General features: G+C 43.2%; 1 protein-coding gene across 1 annotated transcript in view; it reads right to left on the reverse strand.

Moving 5' to 3' along the window:
• Positions 1-15766: 15766 nt before the first annotated feature.
• LOC109904689 (neurexophilin-1-like) overlaps positions 15767-23429 on the reverse strand; it is a 53481-nt gene continuing 45818 nt past the window's right edge. Inside the window, exon 2 of the mRNA XM_020501872.2 lies at positions 15767-17938. Coding sequence (XP_020357461.1) covers positions 17183-17938 — 756 coding nt within the window. The 3' untranslated portion in view covers positions 15767-17182. The remainder of the gene's footprint in view (positions 17939-23429) is intronic.

Raw genomic sequence — 23429 nt, forward strand, 5'->3', positions numbered from 1 at the left:
TTGCCAAAACATAGGTGGGGCGGCCACTTGTTATTGTTTCATCTCTGTATTTCCCTATAAACAGCTGCATGTTATCAAGATATCAAAGTGTCACCAACAAAAAGGTAAACAATAGGCCTACAGCTATTGCAGCATATGACATTCATTTTGCAGATGTAAATAGCACTTTCCAGTAGTGCTCAAAGCAGGCCATTCCATGAGTGCAGCATTTCTTTTTCAACTCGACCCAATAAGCCCAATCAGTCCTCCATGACAACAAAACCATAAACAACAGAGTAGAGCTGTCTAATAAGTCCTTCGTTCTGGGGTTATGTTCAGGTAAAACAATTTGGCTAATCTATACTTCCATATTTCCAAGTCCTATTCTTGAAGATCAAGGGGTATTACATGGTTTTTAATGTAAAGATATAATTTAATTTTATTATTACATGTAGTAGAAAGCGATGGGTTAGAAGAAGTCTACATAACCAACCCATAAAGTAACATTTAACATCCATATATGACCAGCTATGAAAACTTTAACATTGATTTATCCTGCAATAGATGTTGTTCAATTGGTAACATACATTTTTGTTTTCTTCTAATGCCTCTTAAAGGGAAAGTAATCTAAAAGTAACTGAATGTAATCAGATTACTTTACTGAGTTTGGGTAATCCAAAAGTTACGTTACTGATTACAATTTTGGACGGGTAACTAGTAACTGCAACGGATTACATTTAGAAAGTAACCTACCCAACCCTATCTACCTCAAATACCTACCCCTGCACATTGACCCGGTACTCCCTGTTTGTAGCCATGTTATTTTTGACTCATTATTGTTACTCATTACTCACTGTGTATTTATTTCTCACGTCACTATTTTATTTTTATTCTATTATTTTCACTCTACGTTGTTGGAAAAGGACCCGTTCCCCCAGTCAGAACTCCATACCCCCAGTCAGAACTCTCTACCCCAAGTCAGAACTCCATTCCCCCAGTCAGAACTCTCTAACCCCAGTCAGAACTCTCTACCCCATTCAGAACTCTCTACCCCCAGTCAGAACTCCAGACCCCAAATCAGAACTCCATACCCCCAGTCGGAACTCCATTCCCCCAGTCAGAACTCTCTACCCCCAGTCACAACTCCATACCCCCAGTCAGAACTCCATTCCCCCAGTCAGAACTCCATACCCCCAGTCAGAACTCCATTCCCCCAGTCAGAACTCCATACCCCCAGTCAGAACTCTCTACCCCCAGTCAGAACTCTATACCCCCAGTCAGAACTCCATTCCCCCAGTCAGAACTCCATTCCCCCAGTCAGAACTCCATTCCCCCAGTCAGAACTCTCTACCCCAGTCAGTGAGAAGACATCTAATTGCTAATCTATAATCCTTTTAATATGCTCTTTGCCTTTTTGCAATTGATCTATCACCATCCGTAACAGCACCACCAGAGGCTACAGTAATCCCATCATAGGTGAGGCTGCAATACATATGGCCCTAAGAATCCAAACAGCTGTATTACCCTTGCCACCAACACTCTCTCTCTCTTCACCCGATGCGTCCGTCAATTACTTTTGTTATTGATAACCTCGTCAAGCAGACAAAAGGGAGAAAAAAATTGTCAGTCACCATTTCTACCATTTCAACTTTTTTCTACCATTTCTGGAATCAGCATCAATAAATGTTTGGCTCATATTCACTGTGTGTAGGCCTAATATTAATGGTGTTATGCCTACTGAAACTGGTGGGGCAGGTGCCCTCTCAATTCGATCCATTTGTAAATAAAAAAATAAACAAGGTATAGCTTATTTTATTGATTCAAATATAGAGAATATGGCCTTCAGTGTCCACTCCAAAACATCAGATAACACTTATGCATATCATTCTCTTTTCGTGGACGCCATAACAGGTTATTCACTTCATGCCAACGTGCATAAGAATGTGTATAGATCACTCTCTCAACTGTGAAGGGACCTCTGACCCTTTGAAATTAGCCAATCTAAAGCAGCGGTCAGGTCACTCTCAAGGTTGTTGTTGGCCCAGATGGTGAACTCCATTCAATTACATTTAAAATACCTGAATATAACCACAAATGGGCATTTAACGAATGACAACCAGACTTTAAGATTGAAGAGATGAATGAAAATATATATTTATGAACAAGAATATTGCTCCGTGTCTTGTCATTGGGCCTAGATTCAATCTGGGCCGCGGCAGATCCATGTTATAGCGCGATGGACCTTTCAAGGCAATTTCCGATTGAGCCAACATATGCAGCTTTTACCATGAATGTGGTCTCCGCGAAAACAGGTACATTGCCTGGAAAACGTGCATAGAGGACAAAACACGATCAGATTGTATTTGGCCCTTGGTTCAGTTACACCACTGTCGTGATCATCATGCATCAATAAATGTAAATGTAATATTGTTTTAGTTTTACTGATATTATAGCCCCAGGCGCATAAATGAATACATTGATATACATGAATATATTGAAATGTCAGTATATATCAAGGTAATATACATCATACATCTTTATATAATTTTAACTGTACAGATTAAATTGTACCCATATAACACGTCCACAGGGGCATCTGTCTGCATTCATAAATAATACATAAATATCCTTCTAATATATATAAATATCATCCGCAATATAATGAAACATTGAAGCATAACCCTCAGGTTATATTGACGTCCCCGACAAAGTGGCCCTCCTCTGGAGTCCACTTCATTAACCCTGGTCAATAGAACCCAGAGAAAGAGAGAGAGAGAGAGTGAGAGAGAGAGGGGGAAAGAGAGAGATTGAGAGAAATAGATGGAGAGAGAGCGATAGAGATGGGGGAGAGAGAGAGACAGATAGAGGGAGAGGGAGATGGAGAGAGAGAGACAGATAGAGGGAGATGGAGAGAGAGAGACAGATAGAGGGAGAGGGAGATGGAGAGAGAGAGACAGATAGAGGGAGAGGGAGATGGAGAGAAAGAGAGAGATGGGGGAGAGAGAGAGACAGATAGAGGGAGAGGGAGATGGAGAGAAAGAGAGAGATGGAGAGAAACAGATGGAGAGAGAGCGATAGAGATGGGGGAGAGCGAGTGACAGATAGAGGGAGAGGGAGATGGAGAGAAAGAGAGAGATGGGGGAGAGAGAGTGACAGATAGAGGGAGAGGGAGATGGAGAGAGTGACAGATAGAGGGAGAGGGAGATGGAGAGAGAGCGATAGAGATGGGGGAGAGAGAGTGACAGATAGAGGGAGAGGGAGATGGAGAGAAAGAGAGAGATGGAGAGAAACAGATGGAGAGAGAGCGATAGAGATGGGGGAGAGAGAGAGACAGATAGAGGGAGAGGGAGATGGAGAGAGAGCGATAGAGATGGGGGAGAGAGAGAGACAGATAGAGGGAGAGTGAGATGGAGAGAAAGAGAGATGGAGAGACAAACAAGCGAACACATTTCAATCTGCCTATTTCGGATCCAATAACCCAGAATAATGACCTCAAGGCTTAACTCAGATATCCCCATTTAAATCCAAAAATAGAATTCAAAATGTTTCTAAGAATGTTTGTTTTTTGTTCGATTTTCAGTTTCCAGAGGCCAACGTTGGTTCTGTGTTTGTAGCTATGTAGGCTAGACGAGACTCGAGAGGTCCGGATTTGATCATAAAGGCAAGATTCTGATAAAATTCTGATAAAAAGTTTGAAAGATGAGGAAGTCTATATGAGGCTGAGCTGGATGAGGTGAATAAAGGGTGTGTACTTATCAAATTAATTAATTTATCTCAACAAGATTAAAATACTATAAGGTTTAATCAGACAACCTTCCTTCCAAAGCCCTGAGGCTGTGCTCTGTCTTTCAGACACAATCAGTATTCATTAATATATATTTTATGGTGTTATTGAAGTTTTAATAAGAATAACAAACAACGGGTAGGAAAGACTAACACTCTGGAAGTCAGGCACTCTGGCTCCCTCTGGGAAACGGTTATTATTATTAAGTGCGAGCGTAACCTTTTATCTCTCTGTCACTTACAGTTATTCATTTACTTTTAATGGATTTTGGAGGGAGGGAGGGAGGTGAGGTTGTTGAGGGAGGAGTTAGAGAAAGTTAGACAAGCTACAACGATTGCCTCAAGACCTAACAAATTGACTATATTATTTCTCACAAAATCAAAATATAGTAATTTAAGTTGGACTTTTTAAAAGAAATGTTATAAAGCTACTGCTTTGATTATAACTACTACTTAGTATGAATTTTAATCAGATAAAAAAAAACAGATGTCGGAAGTAAATTCAGACAACTTTGAAGAACTGACATAGTGTTACAAACCATCTACTGTCTGGCATGTACGTTCTATGCTCCAAAATACACCTACGAACCAGAACTTTGATTCCCGGTTCAATCTACACATGAAAATGTCATGGAAAATTGATATGAAATTTCTGCTCCTATGAGAAATGCATTATGGCCTTCTGCTGCCTTCCTGGTAGTACAGGGAAAATAACAGGGAGGGAAATGGCAGTTGCTCCTGATGATGCTTTCAAAAAATGCTTTCAAATAAAAGGTTATTTTCTCTCTCTCCTGACGGGGGTCAATGATTTCTCATCCTGTTCCTCACTCAAACCAAAGGAGATGTTACATCTGAATATCAAATATAAGAGGCTTGAATACCAAGTATAAGAGAATACCGAGAGACTTTAGCGCACAGACAATCAGGGCAGAGACTTCAGCGCACAGACATTCAGGGTACAGACAATGGATGATGATGACTCACTGGCAACCAATAGGAAGTGAGATGGAAACAAGAGTAATACACATTTAGGTTTAACATAACATGAGCATATTTATGTCTCTTCTCAGTAATCAAATTAGCTCTGGGGCAATTTTACCTGAACCGATAAATGAGCTCAACTAATGAACAAACACTATATAGTGAAGTGTGAACTTTACTGTCTTATCCGTTCTGAGTGGAAATGTCCTGAGGATGTTTCAGTCCTAGAACAAAAACAAAGTCCTGAAGAACAAAAGTCTATGAGGGAGGAAGTGTCCTGAAGAACAAAAGTCTATGAGGGAGGAAGTGTCCTGAAGAACAAAAGTCTATGAGGGAGGAAGTGTCCTGAAGAACAAAAGTCTATGAGGGAGGAAGTGTCCTGAAGAACAAAAGTCTATGAGGGAGGAAGTGTCCTGAAGAACAAAAGTCTATGAGGGAGGAAGTGTCCTGAAGAACAAAAGTCTATGATGGAGGAAGTGTCCTGAAGAACAAAAGTCTATGAGGGAGGAAGTGTCCTGAAGAACAAAAGTCTATGAGGGAGGAAGTGTCCTGAAGAATAAAAGTCTATGGGGGAGGAAGTGTCCTGAAGAACAAAAGTCTATGAGGGAGGAAGTGTCCTGAAGAACAAAAGTCTATGGGGGAGGAAGTGTCCTGAAGAACAAAAGTCTATGAGGGAGGAAGTGTCCTGAAGTGCACCTTTATTTGCCATTTCAAATTCAGTGGTAATTTAGCCACCACCATCGTCCAATCCCAAACCTTCCAGGAAATGATGAGCAACAATTTGGAGGTGAGCAGTAATGGTGGCAGGTGAGGAACACAGTTGCGAAGATTCAGGAGTGATTAATGGAAACTCATTTTTCATGGCAATTAAAATGATTAAAGCCAGAGGGCCTTTCTGCAGTAACTCCGAATTGCTCCAGGAACAAGGCGGTGCCACAAACCTGAAGAACCAAAATTGCATTAGTAGTCGAGGAGAACTGTATTAAAATGCAAATGTACAGCTGTTAATAGTTCTTCAAAAACAATAATCCCCCACCGTCAGTCATGTGTCAAAATGGTTAATGGAAAAATACCCCAGAGACACGCAAGGTCCTTTTTCTATTCTGACTTTGATTAAAGGAAGAAATTCTGCTCAGGGAAAACTGTTCAGGGCTGGATGGGACTGGGCCTCTGTCCCAAATAGCACCTTCTTTCCTGTGTAGTGCATTACTATTGATCAGGGGCGATAGGGATTTTGTCAAAAGAGCTGCACTATTTAAGGAATAGGGTGCCATTTGGGATGTACCCTGGGACTGGATGGGGATAGGATTGGCAGAGTGTGGCTTAATGTGGGCAGGATCCCAAACTCATTGTTCAGACTTCCTGATTCCAGAGATAGGCCTTCTCATGGGAATAGCCTGTCTGTGTTGCCGACAAGGGGGAAGACGATCCCATCTCTACAGCTCTAAATCTGACGTGCATGTATTAAAGACATTCATCACCCCGTTGTGTTTAGCACTTAACCTGTATTGAGTAACACTTCAATGAAATGCTTATGATACATCTGCCTGCCTGTGAATGAAGAGGGAGGTTAGGGAGCAGCTGTGGCTGAAGGAGTGTCACACAGAAAGACATAATTGAATGAATAGTCTACTTGGTTATTCTGTCACTTCATTATGATTCTGCTGGGGGTTATAGAGAGATGAGAGTCTTCTCTCTCACCAGAGGGCAAAATGCCGTGGGCCATGGGGTGACATGTTGTTGTTGCACATTGAAGCAAATTTATTAAGGACATTATGATTCGTTATGAAACCTCAGGTAGCACAGCGGCTAAGTAAAAGCCCGGTGTTGGTCAGTGAATAGTATGACTTACTGGTAACTCATTTTGCAAGAACTACTAACATTTATGTCTGTTTATGACCAATCGCCCATCCCTGATCATCAAATTGTGTCTTGATATGTGTCTGTCACTGAATAGATATAATGGCCACGTTAAAGGGAACCTTCACCTCTAGACACTATTTGGGGTGTTTTCCCAGTCACCCTACAGGCATAAGTATGCATTATAGCTGTATTTTGTCATTTTAGCATTGGGAAAGTTCAACCAATGACATCATTGGTTGAATGAGTCTGCTGTCTGATCGAAAAATGAATGGATTCATGTGTTGAAGCAATTACTGTGGTCTTTATTTTGCAGATTGCACGATCAGGTGATCACGTGAGTAGATATGACAGTCCTTGTTCATTAGAGCTATTGAACATGTCTCAATGGTGTTCCTATCTGCCAAGACATTGCAGGATAGCTAGGTTGACTCATTTTCCCTAGCTTTGTAAAGACTACAGCCTGATGGGAGCCATACTTCCTTGTCCCCAGCCTCGAAGGCAGGCTTTTCAAAATGGGAGTGGTGCTAGTTCACAGGTTCATGGGAGGTATGTTACCGTGTACTGTCTACCTGAGACTGCTAAATAATTAGCTACAATGGCTACTTCAATCCAACAGTTTCATCTGAGTGCACAAATCAGTATGCCTACCTCCCAAAGTCCAGCACTACTACTGGGCTTGTGAAAGCCACACACTCCTAACTGACAGCCACAGACTCCAGAAAACCAACAATGGTGAGGGTGTTACTTGCTGATATGTCCAAAGCCTTTGATCGAGTAGATCACACAAAGCTCCTGCAACATCTGTCTGACATTGAACTGTGTCCAAGGTTACTAGCCTGGTTCACAGCTACACCACAGGAAGAAGACAGAGGGTGATGGTTACTAGCCTGGTTCATAGCTACACCACAGGAAGAAGACAGAGGGTGAAGGTTACTAGCCTGGTTCACAGCTACACCACAGGAAGAAGACAGAGGGTGAAGGTTACTAGCCTGGTTCACAGCTACACCACAGGAAGAGGACAGAGGGTGATGGTTACTAGCCTGGTTCACAGCTACACCACAGGAAGAAGACAGAGGGTGATGGTTACTAGCCTGGTTCATAGCTACACCACAGGAAGAAGACAGAGGGTGATGGTTACTAGCCTGGTTCATAGCTACACCACAGGAAGAAGGCAGAGGGTGATGGTTACTAGCCTGGTTCATAGCTACACCACAGGAAGAAGACAGAGGGGGATGGTTACTAGCCTGGTTCATAGCTACACCACAGGAAGAAGACAGAGGGTGATGGTTACTAGCCTGGTTCATAGCTACACCACAGGAAGACGACAGAGGGTGATGGTTACTAGCCTGGTTCATAGCTACACCACAGGAAGAAGACAGAGGGTGATGGTTACTAGCCTGGCTCCACAGATACACCACAGGAAGAAGACAGAGGGTGATGGTTACTAGCCTGGTTCACAGCTACACCACAGGAAGAAGACAGAGGGTGATGGTTACTAGCCTGGCTCCACAGTTACACCACATGAAGAAGACAGAGGGTGATGGTTACTAGCCTGGTTCACAGCTACACCACAGGAAGAAGACAGAGGGTGATGGTTACTAGCCTGGCTCCACAGATACACCACAGGAAGAAGACAGAGGGTGATGGTTACTAGCCTGGTTCACAGCTACACCACATGAAGAAGACAGAGGGTGATGGTTACTAGCCTGGCTCCACAGCTACACCACATGAAGAAGACAGAGGGTGATGGTTACTAGCCTGGCTCCACAGATACACCACAGGAAGAAGACAGAGGGTGATGGTTACTAGCCTGGCTCCACAGATACACCACAGGAAGAAGACAGAGGGTGATGGTTACTAGCCTGGTTCACAGCTACACCACAGGAAGAAGACAGAGGGTGATGGTTACTAGCCTGGCTCCACAGTTACACCACAGGAAGAGGACAGAGGGTGAAGGTTACTAGCCTGGTTCACAGCTACACCACAGGAAGAGGACAGAGGGTGATGGTTACTAGCCTGGTTCACGGCTACACCACAGGAAGAAGACAGAGGGTGATGGTTACTAGCCTGGTTCACAGCTACACCACAGGAAGAAGACAGAGGGTGATGGTTACTAGCCTGGCTCAGCAGCTACACCACAGGAAGCAGACAGAGGGTGATGGTTACTAGCCTGGTTCACAGCTACACCACAGGAAGAAGACAGAGGGTGATGGTTACTAGCCTGGCTCAGCAGCTACACCACAGGAAGAAGACAGAGGGTGATGGTTACTAGCCTGGTTCACAGCTACACCACAGGAAGAAGACAAGAGGGTGATGGTTACTAGCCTGGCTCCACAGCTACACCACAGGAAGAGGACAGAGGGTGATGTTTACTAGCCTGGCTCCACAGCTACACCACAGGAAGAGGACAGAGGTTGATGGTTACTAGCCTGGCTCAGCAGCTACACCACAGGAAGAGGACAGAGGGTGATGGTTACTAGCCTGGCTCAGCAGCTACACCACAGGAAGAGGACAGAGGGTGATGGTTACTAGCCTGGCTCCACAGCTACACCACAGGAAGAGGACAGAGGTTGATGGTTACTAGCCTGGCTCAGCAGCTACACCACAGGAAGAAGACAGAGGGTGATGGTTACTAGCCTGGCTCCACAGCTACACCACAGGAAGAGGACAGAGGTTGATGGTTACTAGCCTGGCTCAGCAGCTACACCACAGGAAGAGGACAGAGGGTGATGGTTACTAGCCTGGCTTCACAGCTACACCACAGGAAGAAGGCAGAGGGTGATGGCAAATGGCACATTTAGCCCTGGGTCAGAGGTCACTTCGTGTGTGCCACAAGGGGGCGTGGTTTCACCTTCACATGTCCACCCGAAAAGTTGTCTTCATTGACACACTGGACACTGGGTATGTAGATGATGTAGGGCTGTCCTGAGCCATACCATTAACCAGCATCCAAGAGGACATTTCCATGGGCTTGGAGGTGAAGCAGCTGGAGGAGTGGGCCACATCCAACAACATGCTCCTGAATGGGGAAAAGTCTGTGGAAATTGGGATGTTTTTCTAGAGACCATCCACAACCTACACCACTAATTACCCACGAAGGAGGGTAATTGACAAACAAGTAAGTTGATGTGCTGTCGGTAGATAACTACCAATATAGCTCTCTTCTAAACGAGGCAGTGTTGTGTAGTACAGTACAATTTGGTGATTGATTCGGCCATAATGGGGGCTTGCTAGAACCACTACAAGCCAATAGTTGTTTGCTATATTTAAAATGTATTGTGGTATAACATTATAGCTAGCTAGCAGACTAGCCTAGCTAGCCTCATGCATCTCATTATGAGCAAAACTGTAGAAATGTTTTGATGATGAAGGCAGAGAGTAAAGGAATGAGTTAGGCTTGATGACTCATATTATTAACTATACCTGTGTCTGTGAGATCGCTCATATTCTACACCATGCTGATACAGTAGGAATGCAGAGAGTACACAACGGTTGCCCATGGATGTGTAATAGTGTTTTCGGCTTCCTCTCAGACAATACCGCTTGGATACAAAGAAGTTGATGACTCTCAAGAGATGTGAACCACCCAAACACACCATATGCAAGTATTCTCTTTACAGAACTGTAGTACTTATTATACCCATTATTAGTATATTTTCCTTCTATTGTATACTGTATATGTCATACATTGCCATAACTGTTCCTGCATACTGCTGTGTAAACTCACCTCGGTCTCCACAGCAAATCAAAGCCCTGTCTACTTATTTGCGATATTGACAGACAAATCTACTGTCTAATTAAAACAGGTTTAAATATGCTGTAAAATGCACAGAACCAGTGTGCGAAGCTGTCATCAAGGCAAAGTGTGGCTACTTTGAAGAATCTCGCATATAAAATAGATTTTGATTGGTTTAACACTTTTTTGGTTACTACATGATTCCATATGTGTTATTTCATAGTTTTGATGTCTTCACTATTATAGTAATAATAATAATAATGTAGAAAATAGTAAAAAATAAAGAAAAACCCTTGAATGAGTAGGTATGTCCAAACTTTTGACTGGTACTGTATGTACAACAGCTAGCAATGTCTACAGTGAATTCAGAAAATATTCAGACCCCTTCCCCTTTTCCATATTTTGTTACGTTACAGCCTTATTCTAAAAAGTATTACATATTGTTTTTCTCATCAATCTACACACGATACCCCATAATGACAAAGTGATATTTATTACAAACATATTTATTACAAACAAAAAAAAGAAATTATTTATTTACGTATGTATTCAGACCCTTTGCTATGAGACTCAAAATTGAATTCCGGTGTATCCTGTTTCCATTGATCATCCTTGAGAGGTTTCTACAACTTGATTGGAGTCCACCTGTGTTAAATTCATTTGATTGGACATGATTTGGAAAGGCACACATATATCTATATAAGGTCCCACAGTTGATAGTGTATGTCAGAGCAAAAATCTAACCATGAGGTCGAAGGAATTGTCCGTAGAGCTCCGAGACATGATTGTGTCGAGGGTACCAAAAACTGTTTGCAGCATTGAAGGTCCCTAAGAACACTGTGGCCTTCGTCATTCTTAAATGGAAGAAGTTTGGAACCACCAAGACTCTTCCTAGAGCTGGCCATCTGGCCAAATTGAGCAATCAGGGGAGAAGGGCCTTGGTCAGGAAGGTGTCCAAGAACCTGATGGTCACTCTGACAGAGCTCCAGAGTTTCTCTGTGGAGATGGGAGAACCTTCCAAAAGGACAACCATCTCTGCAGCACTCCACCAATCAGGCCTTTATGGTAGAGTGGCCAGACGCAAGCCAATCCTCAGTAAAAGGACCATGACAGCCAGCTTGGAGTATGCCAAAAGGCACCTAAAGGACTCTCAGACCATGAGAAACAAGATTCTCTGGTCTGATGAAACCAAGATTGAACTCTTTGGCCTGAATGCCAAGCGTCACATCTGGAGGAAACCTGGCACCATCCCAATGGTGAAGCATGGTGGCAGCATCATGCTGTGGGGATGTTTTTCAGTGGCAGGGACTGGGAGACTAGTCGGGATCGGGGGAAAGATGAACAGAGCAAAGTACAGAGAGATCCTTGATGAAAACCTGCTCCAGAGCGCTCATGACCTCAGACTGGGGCGAAGGTTGACCTTCCAACAGGACAATGACCCTTAGCACATAGCCAAGACAACACAGGATTGGCTTTGGGATACGTTTCTGAATGTCCTTGAGTGGCTCAGCAAGAGCCCAGACTTGAACACAATCTAACATCTCTGGAGAGGCCTCATAATAGCTGTGCAGCGATGCTCTCCATCCAACATGGCAGAGCTTGAGAGGATCTCCACCCGGCACAGCTAGAAGAGGACTGGCCACCCGTTAGAGCCCAGTTCCTCTCCAGGTTTCTTCCTAGGTTTCTGTCTTTCTAGGGAGTTTTTCCTAGCTACCGTGCTTCTACATCTGCATTGCCTGCTGTTTGGGGTTTTAGGCTGGGTTTCTGGATAGCACTTTGTTACATCTGCTGATGTAAAAAGGGCTTCATGAATACATTTGATTGATTGATCTGCAGAGAAGAATGGGAGAAACTCCCCAAATACAGGTGTACCAAGCTTGTAGCGTCATACCCAAGAAGACTTGAGGCTGTAATCGCTGCCAAAGGTGCCTCAACAAAGTACTGAGTAAAGGGTCTGAATACTTATGTAAATCTGATATTTCAGTTTTTTAAGTGTTCAACACATTTGCAAAAATGTTATAAAATTATTTAATTTTTTTAATGAGGCTGTAACGTAACAAAATGTGGAAAAAGTCAAGGGGTCTGAATATTTTCCAAATGCACCGTACACCACAATGCAGATGTAAGCATACTAGGCATTCTATATTATACTACAACATCAGTCTAACTGAATATGGAGTTAGTTGGGTAATGGCAGCTGGTGTAGTAAGCTTTGGCGCTGTGGTGATGTTGACAGGGATGTTAGATTTGGGGGGCTGAGATTTTGTCTCCTCGTAGACAACTGTCTGGTCCATTCCTGCACTCCACAGCCAGGTGGACAAGCTTCTCCTACAGTTTCTTCACCCACTACTTTGACTTCTTACAGAATATATGTTTGTACTGCAAGAGTCCTGGAAAGACATGAAGACTGATCATGAAGATGTGTAAAACATGAAGACTGATCATGAAGATGTGTAAAACATGAAGACTGGTCATGAAGATGTGTAAAACATGAAGACTGATCATGAAGATGTGTAAAACATGAAGACTGGTCATGAAGATGTGTAAAACATGAAGACTGATCATGAAGATGTGTAAAACATGAAGACTGGTCATGAAGATGTGTAAAACATGAAGACTGATCAATGAAGATGTGTAAAACATGACAACTGACCATGAAGATGTGTAAAACATGAAGACTGGTCATGAAGATGTGTAAAACATGAAGACTGATCATGAAGATGTGTAAAACATGACAACTGACCATGAAGATGTGTAAAACATGACAACTGACCATGAAGATGTGTAAAACATGACAACTGACCATGAAGATGTGTAAAACATGAAGACTGATCATGAAGATGTGTAACCAATACAATAAACCATGTTCATCTGTAAACTAAAAGGATACAGTGGACTGGTATGTGTTTTGTTACACTCAGAGTCAATCATTTTGCATCGGGCTGTTAGTAAAGACGTGAACGGTTTGAAGGGGGCTGGACTCATAGACAGTAGAGTTGTATATGTTTTGTTTATGAGCACCTACAGTTGTGCGGACAAGCACTGCCACCAATGGAGTGAATAGGCTAGAAGAGTACACTAATAGCCCCTTTGCCCCCATGCCAAGGATCTGACTAGCTAGAGAAAGGGGGATACCTAATCAGCTGTACAACTGAATGCATTCAACTGAAATGTGCCTGCCGTATTGAACCCAACACCTCTGAATCAGACCGGTGCAGGGGGTTGGCCTTAATCAATATCCATGTCGGGAACAGTGGGTTAACGGCCTTGCCCAGAAAGACAGAGTTTTAACTGGTCAGCTCGGGGATACTTTAGGTTACAGGCCCAACGCTCCTACTCGCCAGGCTACCTGCTGCCCTGGTAATGTTAGCTACGTTTCCTCACACCTCTTTTCTGCTGCGCTGATGTTGGCTGATCGGATAGCATCCTCTTTGAAGTGAAATGGAGAATTGATAGAATAGCATCACTTGCCAACGTTTGATGATATGGCAACCTCATCAGTTGAGAATTTTGTTCCGTTTCGAAATCCTCTGGCTACATCCATGGGACGGTCCTGACGTCCTGAAGTCGCTATGAATTCTGGATATTGTAGTTTTCTTACAACCAGGCGATGTAGATTGCCTGTTTCTACCAGTGAGATACAGAAACGCTCATATATGGCATACAAAAATTCTAAATTGGTATGACATATATGTTAATAACATATTAAATGGACATATATAGTGAAATAGAGCAGAGGTGACATTAAATGGACATATATAGTGAAATAGAGCAGAGGTGAAATTAAATGGACATATATAGTGAAATAGAGCAGAGGTGACATTAAATGGACATATATAGTGAAACAGAGCAGAGGTGACATTAAATGGACATATATAGTGAAATAGAGCAGAGGTGACATTAAATGGACATATATAGTGAAACAGAGCAGAGGTGACATTTCCATTTAATATTGTCTCGATTTAGTGTGGTCAAATAAATTCAATCTGAATCTTATCGATAAAGATAGTGGCTGTATACACACTGTAATGAAACAGCAGGGAGCTTCGAGCCGGAGGTCCGGCGCGCTATCGACTGTGCCGCGAAAGCATGTTCGAACTGCAGAGGCTATTTCCGCGCTTATAAAGCCAGGGTCGTTACACTACTCCCTGCTTTCAAAGAGCGCGTCTTCGCGCTAGCTTGAGCATCTAAGAATTAGAGGAACGCGCTCACCGGCTAAGTACATGCACTGTCGTGAAACAGGCAGAGAGCAGGTCTCGAACCCTCGATCTTCGAGCACGAGGTCCGGCGCACTATAGACTGTGCCGCAACAGCAAGCTCGAGGGGCAGCGTCGATTTCCGCGCTTATAAACCCAGGGTCTTTACACTACTATTCCTTGTGGAGCAATTTGTCTGTAATACAGTATGTTTGAGTGTATACGTTCAAAACATATGCCAAATATCACACATTAGAGTACATCCCTGTAGACTTGTTAAAAGTGAATAATTCAGGGCTAAACTTTAGGAGGCCTACTCCTTAATGAGGCCGGCTGTAAAAGCACCCTGCAGACAGCCGATGAACACACAAACCTGGCACACACTTTAATTACTGATAAATTGTGAGCCAGATAAACGCAGCGAGGAGCGGATTTCTCCTCCAGAGGGTTCTAATCGCTGTAAAGCCGAGTGCTGATCCTAACTGCCGACTACGAGGCTTCCATGGCAGGTGCCACTGCACTGAGGAGTCCCACAACAGACGCTGCTATCTGCTATTGACTCCAAACGGCACTCACTCACAATCTCCTCAATCTCTCTCACAGGGACTGGAACACAACTTGGCTTCCATGCACAACTTCTCTCTGTAGACTATAAGGAAAACATGGTATCATAGACCAGAGTGACTCTGGGAAGAATTGAAGCTTAAACTCAGGAAGTATAGAGCTTACTGTATATGTATTGTATGGTCTTCTGATTGGTCTTGGAGTGAATTTGGATGAATGGTGTGATCAGTTTTGCTTTGATGAAGTTGGAAAAAGTTTGGTTCTTGTCTTGATCAGGAAGATCAAGAACCAATTCTAAGAAGTTCCGGAATTTATAGGCTCTATAAGGAATGGTAGATCAGGATAACATTTATTTTTATACATCTTATTCAAATGTTACAGATTATGTGACATTATGATGCGCTAAGAAAAGCATGGAGCTCAGTTTGATCTGTATCTTTGGAGTGAGATGTCGGAATACTGAGGAAATCGATTAAATGTATACTATGCACTATTTGGTACAGCATGTTGGAAGACTCAATTATGTTGAGAATAATTATTGTACCTGCTTCAATGTCTGGCAATTGAGATATCCTTAATATCTATTGACCTTGAAATCCTACCATTATTATAATCATTGAGACATGCATATAAAGAAATCACACTCAAGAACATTAAACTGATAAAACGTACAGTATTTTTATTCATATGTACACCTCCATCCCATCCATCCCCCATAAATAAATGTTTTAGTCATACAGTTGATGAGTACGTATAATATATTTAGACAGTTCTACAGCGTATGTACAGGGTAGCTGTTTTCAAGGATTCACGTCTACATCATCAGCAACATCAGTGTCTTTGTTTTGAGGGACGAATAATGAGTATTAATGGAATGAGAGAGAAGGGGAGAGAGAGTGAGTGAGTGCGAGAGAGCAAGAGAAGGAGAGAACGAGAAAGAGAGAGTTTGTGGGAAGAGGGAGACAGCTTTATGTGGGCATATATAGACGCAGGTCAATTCGGGATAAACTATGTACAATACAAACCATTCATACAAATGAGGCTCTCTAAGACATCAAATTCATTACATTACATGGTTTATTGAGTAAATGACAATGAGCAAAGCCCCAAGTCAATCAGAACTGAATATTAACAATAAACCTAATAAGGCTGTGATTTTCTAATAATAATCTGAGCCAAGATTTATACAGGGACACTCCAAATAAGCTGAAGAATGAACAGCATAATTTCTGAACATGTAAAATGCTTAATTTTTTAAATCTTTTTTTATAAAACATGCCTGCGGGAGAAGCCTGCTCAATGCTAGCTCAATGCTAAGTCCGTCAGGCCATGGGACCATCTCCACCTGATGCTTCGATTGCACACCGACACACTCCTCTTCTTCAGCTCTCTCGCCTTTGGGGTCGAAGGGTTTGGAAATGTGTGGGGATCTTGAAGGCCTTCAAGGATAAGAGTCTGGACTGTTATTTCTGAGAGAGCGGAATTGAACTACTTTGAATGAAGAGTATTGCAGGTGCAAACAAAACACAGGATCCTGTAACGTTGGCCCTAAGGAGCAAAGTAAGAAATACTAAAAGGAGAAAATCTAGGCATTTAGAAACAAACTGGACCAAGCAAATGTACCTAACATAACATAAAAAGTTGTTACAAACTAATAAGACTTACATGAAATGCTGATTTTACTTAGTTACAAATGGAACTATCAACCTGAAATATGTACACATTATGCATCTATGAAATCATTGATGGAAAAAAGGTATGAAAACAATAAAACAAATGGATTATAATCAATATTATTTGTTTAGTCATAGTATTTGTATACTAATAACATCATTATAATTATACAAATAATAATGGTTTTGCACAACATTTGAAAGAAAAAAAGTACTGCTCCCATAAATCTTTACTTTCTGTATTGTCATCAAAAGTCTTCATTTCATATATAGGTAATTAAATCATTTTACACATTCTTTTATGTTCAGAACATTACAGCTAACATATATTTCTCTGGGTGGGGAAAAATAAGAAGCCCCACTAAGTAACTTTCTGCTCCACATTGGGGTTGTTGTTGTGGGAGTGGTCAGCCAGAGGGGAAGTAGGGAGTTTCACTGTGGTAGTTGTAGTCTGGACAGACTTTCTGCACCAGCTTGTAGTCAGTGCTGTAGAAGGAGATGTAGATGCAGATTACTTTAAAGGGCTTGGAACAGAGCCAGGAGACGTGGCTCTGAGTCTGCTCCTGGTAACATGTCTTGGACGGGTCGAAGTTACACAGCGTGTTCCTGGCGCCCTTCTCCACCTTCTCGTACTCGATGCGGCAGTTGAAGGACTTGGAATCCTTGGCATCAATCACGGACTGCTGGGCTGCCACGTCGAACTCCACGATCTTCGTTGGCGGGACGAGACTCACAGACACGTTTCCCTGGCCTGTGGAGTTGTGTCTGAAGTAGACGCTGAAGGTTCCGTTGCCGTGGTCCACAATCTTCCCGGTGATGAGGAGGTTGAGCTTGACTGTCTTGATGTTGGAGTGGAAGTCTCCCCAGCCAAACATCTTCTTGAACTTGCCTGTCTTGACCATAGGCCGCCGTTTGGCTCTAGGTCTAGAATCATGGAGGTCGGTGGAGTTCCTCAGCCAGTCCCAGAGGTCCTGCTCGGAGTAGGGCTCCGGGGTGTCGTAGCGCAGGTCCAGGGCCGTGGTGTTCTCTTTGCCATGGAGAGTCTGTGACAGCAACCTGCTGATTGACAGGTCCTTGCCGCTTTCTGTCCATATGTGTTTTAACGTTGACTTGGGGCTGCCCGATTTGAGGAGGTCTCCCTTGGAAGCATGTACACTTGTCACCTGAAACAAAGAGAGAAGGGGAGATATGTTTCTCTAACTGGTTTGTCATACATTTAGAGGCTGTTACAGGAGACACGGTAGTACTAGAGACAATTAAACATTTATCTAAACAGGCAACGAGACACATCAGCAGATATTAATATCAGATTCGGAAAATATTGACTTCACATTCAGGCCCAGCACACAGTGTTCTACAAAACTGACCGATCAAAAGGGATTCTAAAGTGGGGAGATACTGGTAATCCATCTTCCAACGATCTTCAATTTAAAAAAGTAGCAGACAGCCCCCATTTGGGAGTTAGAATGTGAGAGACAGAACACAGCAATTCTCTCTCTCTCTCCCTCTCTCTCTCTCTCTCTCTCTCTCTCTCTCTCTCTCTCTCTCTCTCTCTCTCTCTCTCTCTCTCTCTCTCTCTCTCTCTGTCTCTCTGTCAGTCAGATAGTAGAAGGGATTTCCACTTGGCTCCCCCAGATAGATAAATGCAGTGGCTATTCAATGAATAAAGACCAGACTATTAAACACAGAGCGCTGCTTGGATTGATGATTGATGAACCCCCAGGATTTCACCATTTAGCCAAGATGAGCGGAATTAGGTTCATTCAGGCCCCGGCGGCGGAAAGTGACATTGATTGGCTGATTTCTACTGTAAGACATGACAGCAGATCCGTCTTGCCCAGGGTTTTTGCATTTTGTGGGCCGAGGCACTCCGGGGTCGATATGTAGAAAATAAGGTTTCGCTACCAATAAGTTTGCTCTTTGGACATGAATTTACTTCCTCCCTACAGACAAGTTTAAACGTATCATTGTGTAGGGGGGAAATATGCCTATATGGTTCCCATAAGGCTCTTGGTGTAGAGAAAGAAAAATAAACTAAATCAAAACGTTGAATGACCTGGGGTGTGTTTTGAATTGCACATTAAAAGCCATTTGAACCTAGCTTGGAATAGAGTAGAACATTATCATATAATTTCTGTAGGAAGCGTTCTTTGCGCACTGGCCAGAAGTAGGATCTTAATTTGAGCCAGTTTGCTACAACAGGAAAATAATCCTGCAGCAACAGGAAATGTGTTTAAGTCAATGGAAACGTTTACAGATTAATTGAGATCAAATATGAAGGAAGATTAGCCTACTGAACAGGGCCGAATACATGGATATTGATTAAGGCAGCCCTCCGCAATGCTCTAATTCCGAGGGGTTGGGTTAAATGCGGAAGACACATTTCAGTTGAATGCATTCAGTTGCACAACTGACTAGGTATCCCCTTTCCCTTTCCTTTCCCTTTAATAGCATATGCAATAATGTGTATTTTTTGTTGTTGTTGAGCTCATTCATTTGCATGATGTGATGGCACACTAAAATGTGGATATTTATCCATACTTACTGTTTGTCCATTGTCCTCTATAGACAGCCCCCGCACAATATACACACACACATCGATCTACGAAGCTTTGGGCAGTTTATCTGACTTCATCATCCAGCATGCTTTGGGCTTTGGGCCAATGTGTTTGACTCCATTTTACAGCATGCTTTGGGCCATGGGCCAGTGTGTCTGCTGAGGCTCAGTGCTGCCAGATGGGTAGTTTACCTTGGGGGACGGACGGTGCATCTGGTAAACATGGACAGCACTCTGGCCAGCAGAGGCCTGAGCCTCACAGCTGACTATAGGCCAGGCTCAGACAGATGGCTTCCCCTGGGCCTAGGCTATAGGTATAGGGAGATGGCTGGGTCAGAGAGAGCTGTACATGCTCTGTGTTCAGGATGTAAGTCATTACACAACGCAACAGCAGTCGACACAGTGGTTCATCAATCATCAACAGCAGATGCTATGGAATGACACACATATACATGTACGCACACATGAACCCATAAATGCACAAACACACACACACAAACAGACACACGCACTGTAGCAGGATACCATTTGACCCAGGCTGCAAGAGGACTAATGTGCATCTATAGTGCCTGGTTGACCTCCACTCCAGGTCACAATACTGTTAGTCTGTCTCTACTGCAAGCTAGCTGATAACCATCACAACTCAGCTAGCTGAAACTCATCACATCTCAGCTAGCTGATACCCATCACATTTCAGCTAGCTGATACCCATCACATCTCAGCTACCTGATACCCATCACATCTCAGCTAGCCGATACGCATCACATCTCAGCTAGCCGATACCCATCACATCTCAGCTAGCCGATAACCATCACAACTCAGCTAACCGATAACATCACAACTCAGCTAGCTGAAACTCATCACATCTCATCTAGCTGATACCCATCACATCTCAGCTACCTGATACCCATCACATTTCAGCTAGCTGATACCCATCACATCTCAGCTACCTGATACCCATCACATCTCAGCTAGCCGATACGCATCACATCTCAGCTAGCCGATACCCATCACAACTCAGCTAACCGATAACATCACAACTCAGATAGCCAATAACCATCACAACTCAGCTAGCTGATAACCATCACAACTCAGCTAGCGGATAACCATCACAACTCAGCTAGCAGATAACCTTCACAACTCAGCTAGCAGATAACCTTCACAACTCAGCTAGCTGATAACCATCACAACTCAGCTATCCGATAACCATCACAACTCAGCTAGCAGATAACCTTCACAACTCAGCTAGCAGATAACCATCACAACTCAGCTAGCTGATAACCATCACAACTCAGCTAGCAGATAACCTTCACAACTCAGATAGCCAATAACCATCACAACTCAGCTAGCAGATAACCTTCACAACTCAGCTAGCTGATAACCATCACAACTCAGCTAGCCGATAACCATCACAAATCAGAAAGCTGATAACCATCACAACTCAGCTAGCCGATACCCATCACATCTCAGCTAGCCGATAACCATCACAACTCAGCTAACCGATAACATCACAACTCAGATAGCCAATAACCATCACAACTCAGCTAGCTGATAACCATCACAACTCAGCTAGCCGATAACCATCACAACTCAGCTACCTGATAACCCTCACAACTCAGCTACCTGATAACCGTCACAACTCAGCTAGCCGATAACCATCACAACTCAGCTAGCTGATAACCATCACATCTCAGCTACCTGATACCATCACATCTCAGCTACCTGATAACCATCACAACTCAGCTAGCTGATAACCATCACAACTCAGCTAGCTGATAACCATCACAACCCAGCTAGCTGATAACCATCACAACTCAGCTAGCCGATAACAATCCCAAATCAGCTAGCCGATAACCATCACAACTCAGCTAGTCGATAACCATCAAAACTCAGCTACCCGATAACCCTCACAACTCAGATACCTGATAACCATCACAACTCAGCTAGCTGATAACCATCACAGCTCAGCTAGCTGATAACCATCACATATCAGCTACCTGATACCATCATATCTCAGCTACCTGATACCATCACAACTCAGCTAGCTGATAACATCACAACTCAGCTAGCTGATAACCATCACAACTCAGCTAGCTGATAACCATCAAAACTCAGCTAGCTGATAGCCATCACAACTCAGCTAGCTGATAACCATCACAACTCAGCTAGCTGATAGCCATCACAGCTCAGCTAGCTGATAACCATCACAACTCAGCTACCTGATACCCATCACAACTCAGCGACCTGATACCCATCACATCTCAGCTAGCTGATACCAATCAAAACTCAGCGACCTGATACCCATCACATCTCAGCTACCTGATACCCATCACATCTCAGGTAGCTGATAACCATCACAACTCAGCTAGCTGATAACCATCACAACTCAGCTAGCTGATAACCATCACATCTCAGCTACCTGATAACCATCACATCTCAGCTACCTGAGAACCATCACATCTCAGCTAGCTGATAACCATCACATCCCAGCTACCTGATAACCATCACATCTCAGCTACCTGATAACCATCACACCTCAGCTACCTGATAACCATCACATCTCAGCTAGCTGATAACCATCACAACTCAGCTACCCGATAACCATCACATCTCAGCTACCTGAGAACCATCACATCCCAGCTACCTGAGAACCATCACAGCTCAGCTACCTGATACCCATCACATCTCAGCTACCTGATAACCATCACATCTCAGCTACTCGATAACCATCACATCTCAGCTACCCGATAACCATCACATCTCAGCTACCTGATAACCATCACAACTCAGCTACCTGATAACCATCACATCTCAGCTACCTGAGAACCATCACATCTCAGCTACCTGATAACCATCACATCTCAGCTACCCGATAACCATCACATCTCAGCTACCTGATAACCATCACAACTCAGCTACCTGATAACTATCACATCTCAGCTACCTGAGAACCATCACATCCCAGCTACCTGAGAACCATCACATCTCAGCTACCTGAGAACCATTACATCTCAGCTACCTGAGAACCATCACATCTCAGCTACCTGAGAACCATCACATCTCAGCTACCCGATAACCATCACATCTCAGCTACCCGATAACCATCACATCTCAGCTACCTGATAACCATCACAACTCAGCTACCTGATAACCATCACATCTCAGCTACCTGAGAACCATCACATCTCAGCTACCTGATAACCATCACATCTCAGCTACCCGATAACCATCACATCTCAGCTACCCGATAACCATCACATCTCAGCTACCTGAGAACCATCACAACTCAGCTACCTGATAACCATCACATCTCAGCTACCTGAGAACCATCACATCCCAGCTACCTGAGAACCATCACATCTCAGCTACCTGAGAACCATCACATCTCAGCTACCTGAGAACCATCACATCTCAGCTACCTGAGAACCATCACATCTCAGCTATCTGAGAACCATCACATCTCAGCTACCTGAGAACCATCACATCTCAGCTACCTGATAACCATCACATCTCAGCTACCCGATAACCATCACATCTCAGCTACCTGAGAACCATCACATCTCAGCTACCTGAGAACCATCACAACTCATCTCTGAATGGACTGCTGTCACCAATGATATGCCAAAATCCCCTCATACATAATTTAGTGGTGATTCTGAAATAGCACCCTATTTCCTATATGCAGTTGGGCACTTGTTTTGCCCAACCAAGCCCACTACATAGAGGTCTGGTCAAAAGTATTGCACTATAAAGGTAATAGGGTCCTGAAGATATGATGGAGTGGACGTTTTTCTTCAACTAATAGCAAACAGAGAACACCAATAGAAAGCAGCATAGTCCAAACTCATCCATTCATTAAGAGTTTGAGAACAAAATGGATGCCTTAAAATTGTTACAACTGATGCAGTCTAAAAAGATATACAAAGCTGCAATATGTAACTTTTTGGCGACCCGGCCAAAGTCACATAGAATGTGAGTTCTAGATCTGTCATTCTCATTGAAAGCAAGTCTAAGAAGCGGTAGACCTGTTCTATGTGCTTTATTCAATGGTTCTTTACACTATACTTGTTTGTTTTGTCACAAACTAAAATTAGGCA

This window comes from Oncorhynchus kisutch, linkage group LG14 (assembly GCF_002021735.2).
Source record: "Oncorhynchus kisutch isolate 150728-3 linkage group LG14, Okis_V2, whole genome shotgun sequence".
NCBI lineage: Eukaryota > Metazoa > Chordata > Actinopteri > Salmoniformes > Salmonidae > Oncorhynchus > Oncorhynchus kisutch.